Source organism: Xiphophorus maculatus, chromosome 22 (genome assembly GCF_002775205.1).
Source record: "Xiphophorus maculatus strain JP 163 A chromosome 22, X_maculatus-5.0-male, whole genome shotgun sequence".
Classification (NCBI taxonomy): domain Eukaryota; kingdom Metazoa; phylum Chordata; class Actinopteri; order Cyprinodontiformes; family Poeciliidae; genus Xiphophorus; species Xiphophorus maculatus.
In genome coordinates, this window is record NC_036464.1 from 20,850,301 (window position 1) to 20,863,953 (window position 13,653).

Genomic DNA, 13,653 nt, shown 5'->3' on the forward strand with positions numbered 1-13,653 from the left:
AAAAGTGTCTTGGCTTCTCTAATAAAACTAATCATCGCCAATCAATATACGCACAGCATGACCACGCCGTGTCCTTATCTATTCAGGCTCCATCATTCACTTCCTGCGCGCTGGAATTCACGCTTAGATTTGCGAGCCTTCAGGGGGAATTTGCATGCAAACACTTTACTCACAGCAGTTTAATAAAGCGACTCATTTGTGTTCAGGGTTTACCGCCAGATTCACCGAGCAGATTATGCCTGAGTGTTTCTCCTGATTGGTTGATTTATTTATTTTTTTCCCCCCTGGAGTCTGCGTCGAGAACAGTTAGTCGTTTCTAACATTAAATGGCTTAAAAGAGAAACGTGTGCTGGAAAGAATTTGTGTTTAGGAAAAAAAAAAGAAGACTTTCTAAAGTGCCACATCAAAAGTGTGTAAAAAAGAGGAAAAAGAAAAAAGAGAAAATCCTGTTCGCAATAAATGCAGCGGAGTTGAGCTGCAGAATGTCTTCCTCCGCAGCTACAGTGGGAGGTTTTCCAGCAGTGTTGTGGAAATATCAGGACAGCCCACTCAATATTGAGAAATGTTCAGATTTTATATCTCAATAAAGCTTGTATTAATCATTAAACACAAGATATAAACTTAAACTGCGTTTTCTAACTGGAAAAAGTTCGGACACCTTACCTCTGTATAGCAGTTGTTACCCACTTTGGCTACATGTCGTCAGTCTGAGGCAGGTTTGCCCCACTCCTCTCTGCACCTCTGAATTATTTGAGGTGTTTCTTGTTTGTTCAGCCTGTATTAAGTCACATAAAGATCAAGATCTGGAATCTGTCCTAAAGTTCCAGTTCAGCTTCAGCTTGAAGGTTTTCTTTTCTTTTTCATTTTTTTACAGCTTCTTTGACATTTCAAATAGAAATACACAGTAGAAGAATTGGTTCTGATTCTGCAAAGCTTCCACAAACCATGACACTTCCACCTCCATGTTTCACAATTGATGTGAGGTAGTGTTTTCTTTGTTTAGCTACATTGTCCTTTGCTCTGGTGGCCAAATAATTTGGCTTTAGACTAATTTGTCCAAGGAAAACTAGTCTAGGAACTTGAGTCTTTCCTTAAAGAGCAATGGGTTCTTCCCCGCCTCTTTCTGATTGTACAATCCACACGCTTTCATGTATGAACAGCAGCATGAACCTGCTTGCAATGACATTTAAGTTTTCAGAAACTACTTTTAGCATCAGACCTGAGCTTGTTGCCAGTTGTTTTGACTGTCCTCCGCTTGGGGACTGTCTTCTTTATAGTTAAATGGCTGATTTTTAATTCTTTTAATTCTTTTTGGGTCTCACAGACCCAAACCTGCCGCAATCTTGTTTCTTAGATGTTTTAGAGGGCCATTTCAGTCTCACCGTGGGGTTCACACTCGCTTTAATAGACAGGAGAATCAAATTAGTCGTCTGAGTGATGAAGTTCTCGCTTATTCCACTCAAAAACGAGTATTTGTTTTTTTATTTTACAAAAGAAATTAAAAGGTATTTTTTAATTGTTTATTTATATCACTTGAATTGTGTGTTTAAAGATGTCCTAGGGTGTCTTAATCTATTTTATGTCTGTAGATAGAGAGATTCCTGTGATTGATGAAATTATTTAGCATAAAACGTAGTCAAATGTATGCAAACAAGCAGCCACTTTGTCACAAAAGTAGTGAAACTTGAATAAGCTGTCGAGAATTTGGATGCCTGATACACTCCTCCAGACTGCATGTGGAGACGGCCTGCAGTCTGTCAGCTATACGGCGTATTAGTCAGAGTCTTAAGGGGGCCTCCACATAGCAGGCTTCAGTGTCCCATCGATCTGTTAGATGCCAATGAGTGTGTGTGTGCGTGTGTGTGTGTAAAACGCGGAGTTTTATCTCCTAGCGGTCAATACACCGTGTTTTGACATTGGTGGTCTGAGATGGAATCCTTCCTTCACGCCTCTTCCCTCCTTCATCCGTCACTGACACCACTCTCCCCACATTTTCTTGTGTTGTTTTTTTTTTGTGAAAGTATGATGCTAAATATTGTTGAGTGTTTGACCATTAATTCTCAGGGCTGCTGTAGCAGTAAAAATCAGCATGAACATGTGATGAAACTATCGTTTTCTGAAAGTCGGAGGGTCAATCGTTACTAGTAATCCTCTAAAAGTGTTTTTGGGCATTTTTAATATGTTGTTGCCTTTCCAATGCCCTTCTACTATAAAGAAAGAAAGAAAACACTTCTCATATCTGAAAAAAATTCATGAATCAAGATTTTTTTAAATTGTTGGTTTCTCTAGAGAGATTAGCAGTGGTTAATATAATTTCTGCAGACTGTAGTTAGAATCATCTCGGTGCAGAGATTAAGGGACAGCAGTCGGAGTCAGAATGGATTTTTGTTCATATAAAACAACTCAAACAGTTGAAATAAGTGCTAATTTATGGCTGTAGTATTTAATTTTTATGGCTTCCAAAAAAAAGGGCATTGTTCTTTGCATTAATCAACCTAATCTTACATTTTTTTTCCCCATTTGGTCTGAAACTGAAACCCGTAACTGACACGTTGACTCTTAAAGCCGGACTGTTTTCACGTCGTGTCGACATTAGGAACATCCTTTCAAGGAATGATCACTTTAATGTTCAAAGAAATATTTGCTGTTGCTTTGCAAAATCAGCTTGGCAGGTTATTTGTGTTTGGTTAGTAAAATCATTATTCTCACAGATTTGTGACCACTCATGAGGACACTAGCTGAGCGTGCAGATTGATGCTCATGCGTCGACCAGCTGGACTCCCGTTCTTTCAGCTGTGTGCTCTGGTGGAGCCTGAAGGTGTCGTCCGTTATTTTAGCAGATGGTGGGAAGCGCAGCACCTCACTCAGTGACCCCTTCAAACGCCCCTCAGGGTTTCAACATGTGTGTTTGTCTGTTCATTTCTGCAGACATGATGGTTCCAGAGCAGGTTGTGCCATTTTGTTTATACTGATTTCGCCTGTCCAGATGTGGAGACAGGATGTGTCGCAGTAACACAATCTCAAACTGACGTTTTTTTGTTGTTTTTTTTAAATTCAACCTTTCTTTTCAGCATTCAATAAGGGGTGGAAGCAAGGTTTTTAAGAAAACCAGTGTTGGCACAGCTTGCAATCTGTGAATGAAATAAATGACATCCGACTACTATATTGCTTCTTAGGGCACTCAAAGATGCTTTTCAATGAAATGAGTCTTTCCCATTCACGCAGGCCAGAGGTGACAAGCTGCAGAACTGTTGCGCGTGGCATCATGGCCTCTTTGGGATAACAAGTTGCTCAAAATAAAAATCTGTTCACTTTAGCTAGAAGGCTGAAAACTGGATATCCATGAGTTGCAGAAATGGTTTATCAAACACAAAAATTCTTCTTTTTTTTTTCCTCTCACAACCATCACAGTTCCCAAACCTAATCCAGTGGAGGGCCTGTAGGGTGCGCTGCAGAGAGCATTAGGGAGACCTCAGGACTGCGTCTCACTCTAATGTTATAATGGCCAGTTATGTAATACCTGCCAGTCACTCATTCGTTTTGGCTAATGAGGCAATACATTGCCAATAATCAGTTGATATCTTTGACCCAAAAACCCAGTTAACTTCATTTATATAAACATGTTATTATATTATTAGTGTGGCATTGAAAAATACATATAAAAGACAATATGTGGAGCTAGTGCTAGATTTATTGCAAATACATTTTTTGCAGTTTTTATGCAGTCTTCTTATTAAAACTAGATAGAGTTTTTATACAGTCTGCTCACAAAAACTAAGCATTGTTTTTCTGAGCAGATTGCTCATTAAAACTAGCTAGCTAGGTAGTTAGTTAGCCATATACTGTTATGTTCTGTGTTTTTCTGTGTATTTATTTCGAGTTTCTGTCTCTGAGTCTCCCTGTTGTCCTGTCTTACCCTTTGATTGCTCCCTGGTGTGTCTCGTTTCCCTGATTACCTCCTGTGTATTTAATGTCACCTGTGTCTCTGTGTCTTTGTCGGGTCCTTGTCGTATGCACCAGTCTGTTTGCTGTCCCTTCGTTTAGCCTGTTGCTACTGACGTTGACCTCTGGCTTTTGCTCAGTCATGCTGCCTGGTTTTGCGAACTATTTTCATCATTAAAAGATCATTTTCTCACATCTACCTGGGTCATCTGCGTCTGCCTCACCACCTCACACACTGCTTTTCCTGACATATACTTGTTAGCTAGCAGATAGCTTTGATACTTTTGAGCACATTCTCCTGACTTGTGGTTGTAAGACCCACTTTTATAAGTATTTTGTCAACTAAATCTTTATTAATAGTACTTTTCATTAGGTTAGATATGTAATAATTTAATGTATGGAAAAGTGCCGTTGCTAGCTAGTTAATTTTAGCAGAATGGGCTAAAATTGAGGAAGAGAATTTGTGTTACGCTATTATTGGCAAAATGTTATGTTTCTAGCTCAAGAATGCAGTTATATTGTCAAGTTATCATGGCATTACTGCATTCAGAAGGTCAAAAATGATGATGTTATTTTCCGCTGTTGTGCAGAGTATAGTCAAAGATTGCTCTCTGGAGAAATTCTTGGTTTCCTATTGAAAAACGGGGTTCAGTACAATATTGGCAGCAGAGACACTGATAATTTCACCACTGATGATTTTGATAAACAATAATCTGTTAAAGACGGAGGGGATTTCTGTATTTGTATAGGGTAAGATAATTTCTTTTAAGCCATTTTGCACGTCTTAACGGAGGTGCCAACAAATTTGACCCACTTGGAGATGCAGGCGCCCTCTTTAACAAAAGCCAACAGCCTGACACACGCTTGCTGATACAGGGAAAAGGCAGTTGTAAAGAAAAAGACCGCCAAAAAGCCGAGAGTCTACACCGGAGCGCACCCCCACCCCCCCCTATCTACATCTCCCTCGCACACGTCGAAACGCGGCGGCTCTCCATTCTCTCGACTCCCTCCGTCGCTTTCTCGTCGTCGTTTGCAGTATGAGCTCCGCAAAGTTATATGAAGGGCATCAGGCAGGCCTGGCGAGCCGAGTGCAGAGTGACAGCGGCGAACGGAGTGATGGCTCGGCCTGATAAACACCCAGCGTCAAATGAAAAGGCTTTGCGCTTGCCATCATCCCCTGTCACAATGCAATTACCGAACAGAGTGATGGCAAGATAGCAGGCCCCCACCGCTAGCCACAATGATAAAAGTATTGACTGATTTGATTGAATGATTAAAATAATGCAGACATAAAAATGGGGTGAAGATAGAGAGAGGGAAAATGGCAGGTAGAAACGGAGAGACGGAGGGCGGCGTGGGCCGGGCTGCCAGGAGTGAGGCTTTTGTAGATACGATTATGTCATTATTGTGTGCGTGCGTTCAGATGTTTGCTTCATCTGAGGGTGCTGTTTTTTATTTTTTTTGCAGGGGTATATAGGGGGGTTGTTCTTTTGTTCCGTGTTGTTTAATTTCTCCGTCTCTTTCCTGTCTCTCCCCGGCTCTCAGGTTGCCATTTCTGCTGACGTGAAGGAAGTCCTGCTATCAGATGGGAATGAGAAGTCCATTCAGAGTATCCTTTCATCGTCCTCTCCTCTCTCTCTGTCTCTCCATCACTGGCGTAGCTCCATTAGCTCACAGCGATTCATGTGCGATCGTGCAATTTTTGTTCCCGCGAAAAAACCTTTGCTTTTCTTTTGTCCCTCAGTGAGCTAGTTAGGCGTTTGATTGTGTGTAGATGGAAATCTATGGTGCAGGAATGTCTTTTTTTTTTATTCTGTGATTAAAATGTTCACATCCTAAAGGGGAAAACATTTGGGGTTTTTTTTGAGTTTCAAATATTTACTTTCCTTCCTATCAGTATGAAAATGTATTACAGTGGATACCATCTCATTGGATTTATTGACACTGAGAGGATTAGCATCCAAAACGAGAAGCAATCAAATTTAAAGTCCTGTAAATTGGGTTGGAAATGCTGTTTTTCCTGATGGTTTGTTGCCTTCGCTGTTAGCTATTAAACATTAGAGAATCATGGAGCAAGTCACTATCAGACGAATTAGTGCAACACTTTTGCTGCTTTTCTTCAAGCGTAAATAAGGATAAAATTACGGAAAGGACCGTTTAAAAAAAAGATATCCGCTTTTATTTGTAAGACTTGGATGAGAATGATGACTACAGTGCAAAGATTCATATCTGAATCAACAATTTAAAGAGGTGTTTCTGATTTGCTTTAACTGGAGCTCTTTCACTTAAGAGGTTGTAATCAATCAAAAGTTTACTTGCGTTAAATAACTTCACTAAAATGAAGTTTCAAAGGAATCTAGTAGTTGTGGCGAGGTCAAGACGAAAGTGGACTTGAAACGGCTTCACTCTCTAAAATGTGGAGCCATGCAAATAGTTTTTTTATGAGCTTTGATATGCTGCCAGGTTTGCAAAAGAAAGTTACTTACACAAGATTTACATAGACTGTATTAGAAGCAAAAAACCTTTTTTATTTCACTGCCAGCAAAACATGTTGCCACATATTTCAAATTTGGGATGAGGTTTGTAGGTTTTTATGTTGCTTTTGAAGTTGTGGCCTCTTCCATTCTGAGTGGCCTTTCAGCCAATGTTGGGACTGCGCATAATGACAGTCTTGTTCCCACTTTAACAAAAACATGAGGGTGGATGCGGCTTTATTCACGATGAGCCAAATTTTTGGACAACTTGTTTGTTGTCTTAAAAACCTCTGCAGGCGTGCCTCTGCATTACTCTTACGTGGGCAAATAGAGATAACAGTTTTAATCCTAACGGACCGAAAACATGAAATTGTTTGTGCGATTTTAATTTCAGAAAGTGAGAAAGGAGGGTCAGTATCTTTTTAAAATGTGTACGTACACATCTGTTTTCAACCATATACAGTACAGACCAAACGTTTGGACACACTTTCTCATTGAATTCAATGTCCAAACGTTTGGTCTGTACTGTATCTGTTAGTCATTCCCAATCATGATTCATTTGGAAGTGATCAGCAAAAAATAGGATTTTTCAGTGTTCTTTCAGCTGACCGCTAGTCAGGCTGAATTCTGCCTTTTGCAAATTTTAACCCCCACACTGTAAACAAAATATTTCCTGACCCAACTTGACTGAGTCTAATTCCCTTGTTGCTTTGACTCAGCTAAGTTGTATCGACTTTAACTGTCAAGTTCAAAACACTTAACAAAAGCTGTTGGTATAACTTCAATTACGTTGACTTAACTGTCTTTAGCAAGTATATTAAATTAAAACTAATTAGTTAAGAGAAATTAAAAAAAAAAAGTTGCTCCAATTTATTCAGCTGTTTTTATATTACATCAAGTTGATTTAACACGAAAATTTACATTTTTGTAAATTAAATTAAAGTGAAGTCAACTTTAAGATGTTGGTTTCATTACAAATTATGCTTGTGACTGTAAACGAGGAACACAAAGTCTTATGGGTATTATTTTAGTCAAGTCAGTCTCTGCCTAAATGCTAATTAATCATCATTATTACATAATAATTGAGAAGTAATGCATCCAAATGTGAAGTCCATGCTCAGTCTTATTATTGGTGTTTTCTGAGTCAGAAATGAGTTTTTCTTTCCACTGAACTTGCAGCTCGTGACAGAACAGGAGTGCAGAAGAACAGCTGGGCACAATCTGAGGAGGGGGCACCTACCAATCGCAGCTGCCAAGTTAAGAGCACTGTGATTGAAATCCTGTCAGATTCAGTTTTGAGAGTTTATCTAATGCTGAGGGTGTTACGGTGAGAGCTTGAAGCAAGCGGGAACAATCAAGTTTGTTTAAAATGCTGGGTGTTTTATTTTTCTTTCTTTTTTCTTCAAGTTCAGACATGTAATTATGTTTTCAGAAGAAATCCTTAGGTGAGATTTTTTTGGTATCGTTTCTTCTTTAAGTGGGGTATTGATCGAAACACGCTCCTCTTTTCGTCACAGATTTTCTTCCCTCATTTCATTTCATCTTTTTTTCTTCCTTTAATCCTTTTAGATCTCCCAGTAATCAATGGGCAGCGCCGCAGAAAACGAAAAAGCAACTTGTTTTACCGTCTGTTAACAAACGAAGGAAATCTAAATATGCGTCTCTCTTTCCCCCGTTGAGCGATGCGGCTCTTCCAAATTTAACCCCGCTTACAGCATCTCTGTCCCAGCCGGGCTACAATGCTCCTTCTCTGACCACAATAAGACCAAACAATAACATCGCGAAGACTGTAAAACACACACTTGGAAACGCAAACAATACGCCATTGACCGGCCGCTTTGTTTCCTAGAACAAACACTCGGGGAGAATTGTAAGTGAATTCAGAGCGAGAAATGGAAGCGAGTACACACACACACACACACACACACGCACACACACACACACACACAGAGAAAAGGTGGGGCGTGTGTGTGTGTGTAGAGGGTGGGTGGTGAGAAAGACTCAGGATTTGTCCCGGACTCTGCCAAATCGATCCATTCACACACTTTGTGGTATTTCCTCCCGTTGAGGCCTGAGCCGTGTCCTAATGGCCTCTGTTTATCTCGCGTGGCTTTATTTTGCGGTAGAATGGACAGCGATGGCGGCTGTTGATAGGGCTTCAGATTTATTCAGCGAAATAGATGAGAAGATACGAAAAGGAAGAAGAAGTTGTGAGTGGATGGCATTTACTGTACACGCTCTGGGAAAATAGATTTCCCACTTTTCGTAGAAGTTGTTGACCTCCTTTATTGTTGTTAGCCCTCCCGCCCCGCCATAAAAAATAAAAATAAAACATTCAGCGAAGAGAGCAGAAACCGCCGCTGCTCTGACCTTGAATACTCATGTAGGAAATCAATGGAAATGTTCCATTAAGTATGATTGATGCATGTCATTGGTTGCTGCCGCTCTGCCTCAAGTGATTGAAGAAAATGACTTTTTTTCCCCCACTTTAAGGCTCAACAAGACTCAAATCTTTATTTGATTTTTCAAATCTCTTTTTTTTTTTAACTACTGTGCATGTTTTGAGCTGGGCACAAGTCTGTGCGCATGTGTATAAACTTTCCTTCAATGGTGTAAGCATGTTCTGACTGGCTCACTCCTTTGCAGGTGTTCCGATTGTATGCAAATAAGACACATTTCTGCATCATAAATGCTCCTCACGCGTGGGTAACCTGTGTGTCATTTGTGTTTCGCGGCGTGGGAGGCCTCTGAGATCTGTGACAGATTTACAGCGACGAGTTTATCACATGTTCCGGCTCTCTTCATCCATCCCTCTTGTTTTTCCTCCCCTCCCTCCCTGCCTTTGTCGATTGGATTTGTCTCAGCCCTTTGCTGGCTTTAAAGACACGGAAATCCTAATTGAATTGCTTTGCAACTCCACTAGTCGCTGTATTAATAGACAACTTGACATCAATCACTCTGCCTTTGTGTTTCTTCATGTGCGTGTGTGTTTTTTTTCTATCTGTAGTTAAAAGCCTTTCCATTGATCCAGTAAGAAGCAGCTGTGATGTAGCGCTCCGTCCCTGGACATCATTTCTGCTCACTCATACTTTCCTCCATGCGGGTGTTGTTGACCATGCAACGTGTTTCCCACAATTCTTTAGTTTTATATCTTTTGATATCCTTCCCAGCAACATGACATCCACATTTACAATGGACGTACTCTTACATTTGCTTTAAACTAAACATCGTTTTGAAAGAGCTGATTAGTCAAACATTAAGTGACTGTTTGTCTGCTGAACACTTTAAGCTCTTTGTCCCGAAATAATTTGTATCTGTTATGTCTGCTGATTAAGAGCTTTTTGAAAAAACAGTGTTTTCTCCCGAAGAGAAAATGCATTTTTTGTCAAATGTGCTGCTCAAAGCAGTTCCAGTATGTGAAATTGTCCGTCCAAGAAAGTCCTAATGGAAAACTTTATCTGGGTTTTGTCAGCAAAAACAGAACAAATTTTTGAACAAGAGCATCTTTACCTTGAACTTGACCAGCAACTTGGAGCACCTTGATTCATGAGCTAATGAGATTTGAGCACCAACAACTTTCTTTCATGGGACTTTTTGATAAGTTATAAATGGCCATGTTTAATTTTCAGTTTGTGTTGGATGTAATTTTCTTCAATGCCGACCTGTAAACATGAATTATTTCAGTTTTAACCTTTGTGAGGTGAACTGTAAAGGGGGTAACCTGCGCCGCCGCCTCCTGCCCACATTTTAGAGATGAATCCTTGACCGTTGCACCTCAGATGTTCAGAGAGTGGTCGAGAGTAACAGGCGGGCCGGAAAGTTTGGGTCAACGCACGTATCGTCAAGGTAAGATGCTGTTCAGTTCAAGACAACAATCTTTTGTTCGATTTTGTTAATGGTTCTTCCTCATTGGTTCCTCCTCAAACATGAGTTACACTTGTTTGAACTCATGATCACTTTTTTAGCTGTTCTATTGTTTAGAAGCTTTCTTGTTATCACCAGAACAATATTTTTAGTTTAAGGCGTTTAGATTCGTAGTCTCCTGCCAGAGGCTCCTGAAAAGTGCTGAACATAATCATTGGCTGACACTTGGAGGTGATAAACTGCGGGCTAGTTTGAAGTCAATTCGTTTGATTTTCAAATGTCTGCTGTGATTTAAATGCGACTTGGTCGACACGTATTTGTGTCGTCGTATCGTCTGAATCTCTAACTGGAAATACAGTTGCTTTAGATATTCAGCGTGAACGAACAGGTCCCGTTTTGAGCGTTCTGCAAATTAATTGTCGGGCTTTAAAGTCCAAGCAGGCGCATAGGATCATCAAAGAAACGTGACCCTCTTTGATGAGGATCAATGGTCCAGAAAACATGCACACACTCCTCATATGCAAGGACAGGCTAAAATGAACCTAATTGTTGTCCCTGTCTCAAAACCCCCCCAAAACAAAACATTTTCCAATGACTGTTCTTTTTATTTTTTCTTGCTCCCCTTCGTCTTCTCTCTCTGTCTCTCCATCCCTCGCTCCTGAGCATATTTACATGAGTGGTAGATGGAGTGAAAAAGTAAACGTATAATTAGGCTACATTACTTTGATTGTTTTCTTTTCAGATTATGCCTGCTGTCATCTCCGCGCCGCAAGAGAGGGCGAAGGCCACGATGCGATTGTGCTAGGGGATGGAGGGGGAGGGGCATGTCGCGCGAAGTCGTTTGCACACTCATGCATACGTGCGAGCGTTGTGTGTTGGGGCCTCCCACTGTGAACTGAGATTGTATTTCTAGCAGGGCCTAATGTTTTGTTTACTGAGTGTTAAAAATGCCTAATTAATAATCCCCCCCCCCCAATCTGCCTGACAGTGGGAAAGAGAGAGAAAGGCAAAGTGGCGTGGAAAAAGAGGTGAAGAGGAAAGCTGGGCTCTTAGAGGAGGACAAAACAGCAGCACCGGTTTAGAGGCGGATTTCAGCGGGACAGAAAACTGCAGCAGCATCAGGATGAACCATGCGTCTCTTTCAACAAACTTCCCTTTAAGAGCGATACTTATAAAACAAGTTGTGGGAATTTTACTCTGACATGACTACAATTACATGGGTGCGTGATTAAAGGCATTCAATTAATCTAAAAAGTTGAATTCGTTGATGTTGCAAGACAATACATAAAACACTTTCTGATAGATATATTCTGTACATATGTATACATCTATATATACAGTATATATATATACATGTATTCTGAATCATTGCATTCTAGCTGTGCCCCGAAGCTCGACTTTGGCAATGTTCTCAAAACCAGAGAAAATAAATAGAAACGCCGGGGGGTTGAAAAGTAACCTGCGCGGAAGGTGGGCTTTTCCTCTCGGTATGTGTGTGTTCACAAGGTATAAATGTCAAGTGTCATGTCAGACGCTCCCTTGCTTTATCCCACAGACGTCGTGTCTTCCTCTCCGGTGCGTTCTCCTGGTCTCTACTGAGGCAGAAAAACAGTGGGGGTCACAGAGAGCGAGGTGTCAGACAGCCAGCAGCTCAGTGCTGCAGAGGAAAAGAGCAGTGAAGGTGGAGAAAGAGAAGACGAAGACAAAGAGATTTTTCTCCATGTCGGGGTTTTTTTTTTTTTTTTTTTTTTAGCAGCCTCACTTGGTTTCTTTCACCACCCATCCAAACGCTGAACTTTCGTCTCTGTTTTATGTGTGTGTTACAGGGTGGTTAGGTGGGATTGCGAGGTGGACATTTCAGCGCTGGAAGGTCACTTTGATACCGTCATGTGTGCAGACTGGTACGCTTACACACACCTACACACCCCCACACACAGATTTATCTCCGTATGTGTCCGCTTCTGACGTTGTATCACTTTTTGCATGACGGTCCCTGCGTGCCACCCCCTTCACCCCCACCTGTGCCTGGACCTTCCCCTGATTCGGCCACACTCTCTCTCTCACACACACACACACACACACCCATACGCATGCTCCGATGCCCGCACGCATCCATTTTACACCAAATTGCCTCGTTTTCATGCTTAGTGTCCCAGCAAATGGATGACTTAGGCAAATTGCAAATAATTGCGCCTTGACAAGAAAGGAGACTCGGTAAGATAAAGGAAGAGTCCAGGGAGGAGCGGAAACTGAGATGGAAATGGAGAGATGGAGCAACATAAACACAACAATTAGCCCATCAGTTATTAAAATGTATGTGACCATCCAGACAAACCAAATCTTCTCCTCTTCTGCTTAAATGCCAACAATAATGAAGGCGCAGCTCAAAAGAAACATGCACTAATAAATCCAGGTCAAACTTTTAAGAAATTCATTTTAGTGGAGGTTTTATTTTTATTTAAAAAATACTGCGTTTGCTTACATTGCAATGTGCTTTCGTTAAATTTTTTGTACCGTTTTAGCTGTTTTGTTTGAACTGTCAAGTGTTTTGGTCAACTTCTGTTGACTTTTAATGTGCTGCATAAATACATTTGCATTGGCATATTAGGTAAAAGTTTGTTAAAAAAAAATGTATTGAGAATTGGAAAGTTAATTTAAAATAGTGTTCTCCATGGATGCCTTTAAATTTTGGACGTTGGAAGAACAAACTCTTTCATGACGATTACAACGGTCAAAAACATCTCCAGGTCAGTTTGACCATCCATACTACCATTATGCAGCCAAACCTCGCAATTTCTTTTAATCCTACTTAAGTTTTACCCAGGAATAAGCTATTTTAGGCAAAATTGACTTAACCATTACATATCAGTTTATTTGTTTTTCGAAATAAAAAAAAAAAATCTGGAAATAAATTATCATAAAATACTCAAGCTAATGTATAAAACACAGTATAAACTTGTATTTTATGTAAAAATAATAATAAAAAAACAACTGTAGGTCTGATACCAGTTTATTCGATATATGAGATACAATAATCGCAGCATACATTTTTGAGAACTAAGAATAAATCTTACTGTTGTCCACACAATTCTGGGACCATAAGAAATTTTTTATGTTCTGATTTCTTTACTTGACATGGTATTTCTATATTGGACACTATAGTACAGGGGTCTCAAACTCCAGGCCTCGAGGGCCGCAGTCCTGCAGTTTTTAGATGTGCCACAAGTACAAAACACTGGAATGAAATTATTTAATTACCTCCTCCTTGTGTAGATCAGTTCTCCAGAGCCTTAATGACCTAATTATTCTGTTCAGGTGTGGTGCAGCAGAGGAACATCTAAAATTTGCAGGACTGCGGCCCTCGAGGACTGGA

The 13,653-nt window shown here is 40.4% G+C and overlaps 1 protein-coding gene across 1 annotated transcript in view; it reads left to right on the forward strand.

Moving 5' to 3' along the window:
• The window catches only part of camkmt (calmodulin-lysine N-methyltransferase), a 112,885-nt gene that overhangs the window by 74,325 nt on the left and 24,907 nt on the right, over window positions 1-13,653 (forward strand). The window contains exons 6-8 of the mRNA XM_023327872.1: window positions 5,488-5,551; window positions 10,196-10,262; window positions 12,107-12,181. Of these exons, the coding sequence (XP_023183640.1) occupies window positions 5,488-5,551; window positions 10,196-10,262; window positions 12,107-12,181 (206 nt within the window). The remainder of the gene's footprint in view (window positions 1-5,487; window positions 5,552-10,195; window positions 10,263-12,106; window positions 12,182-13,653) is intronic.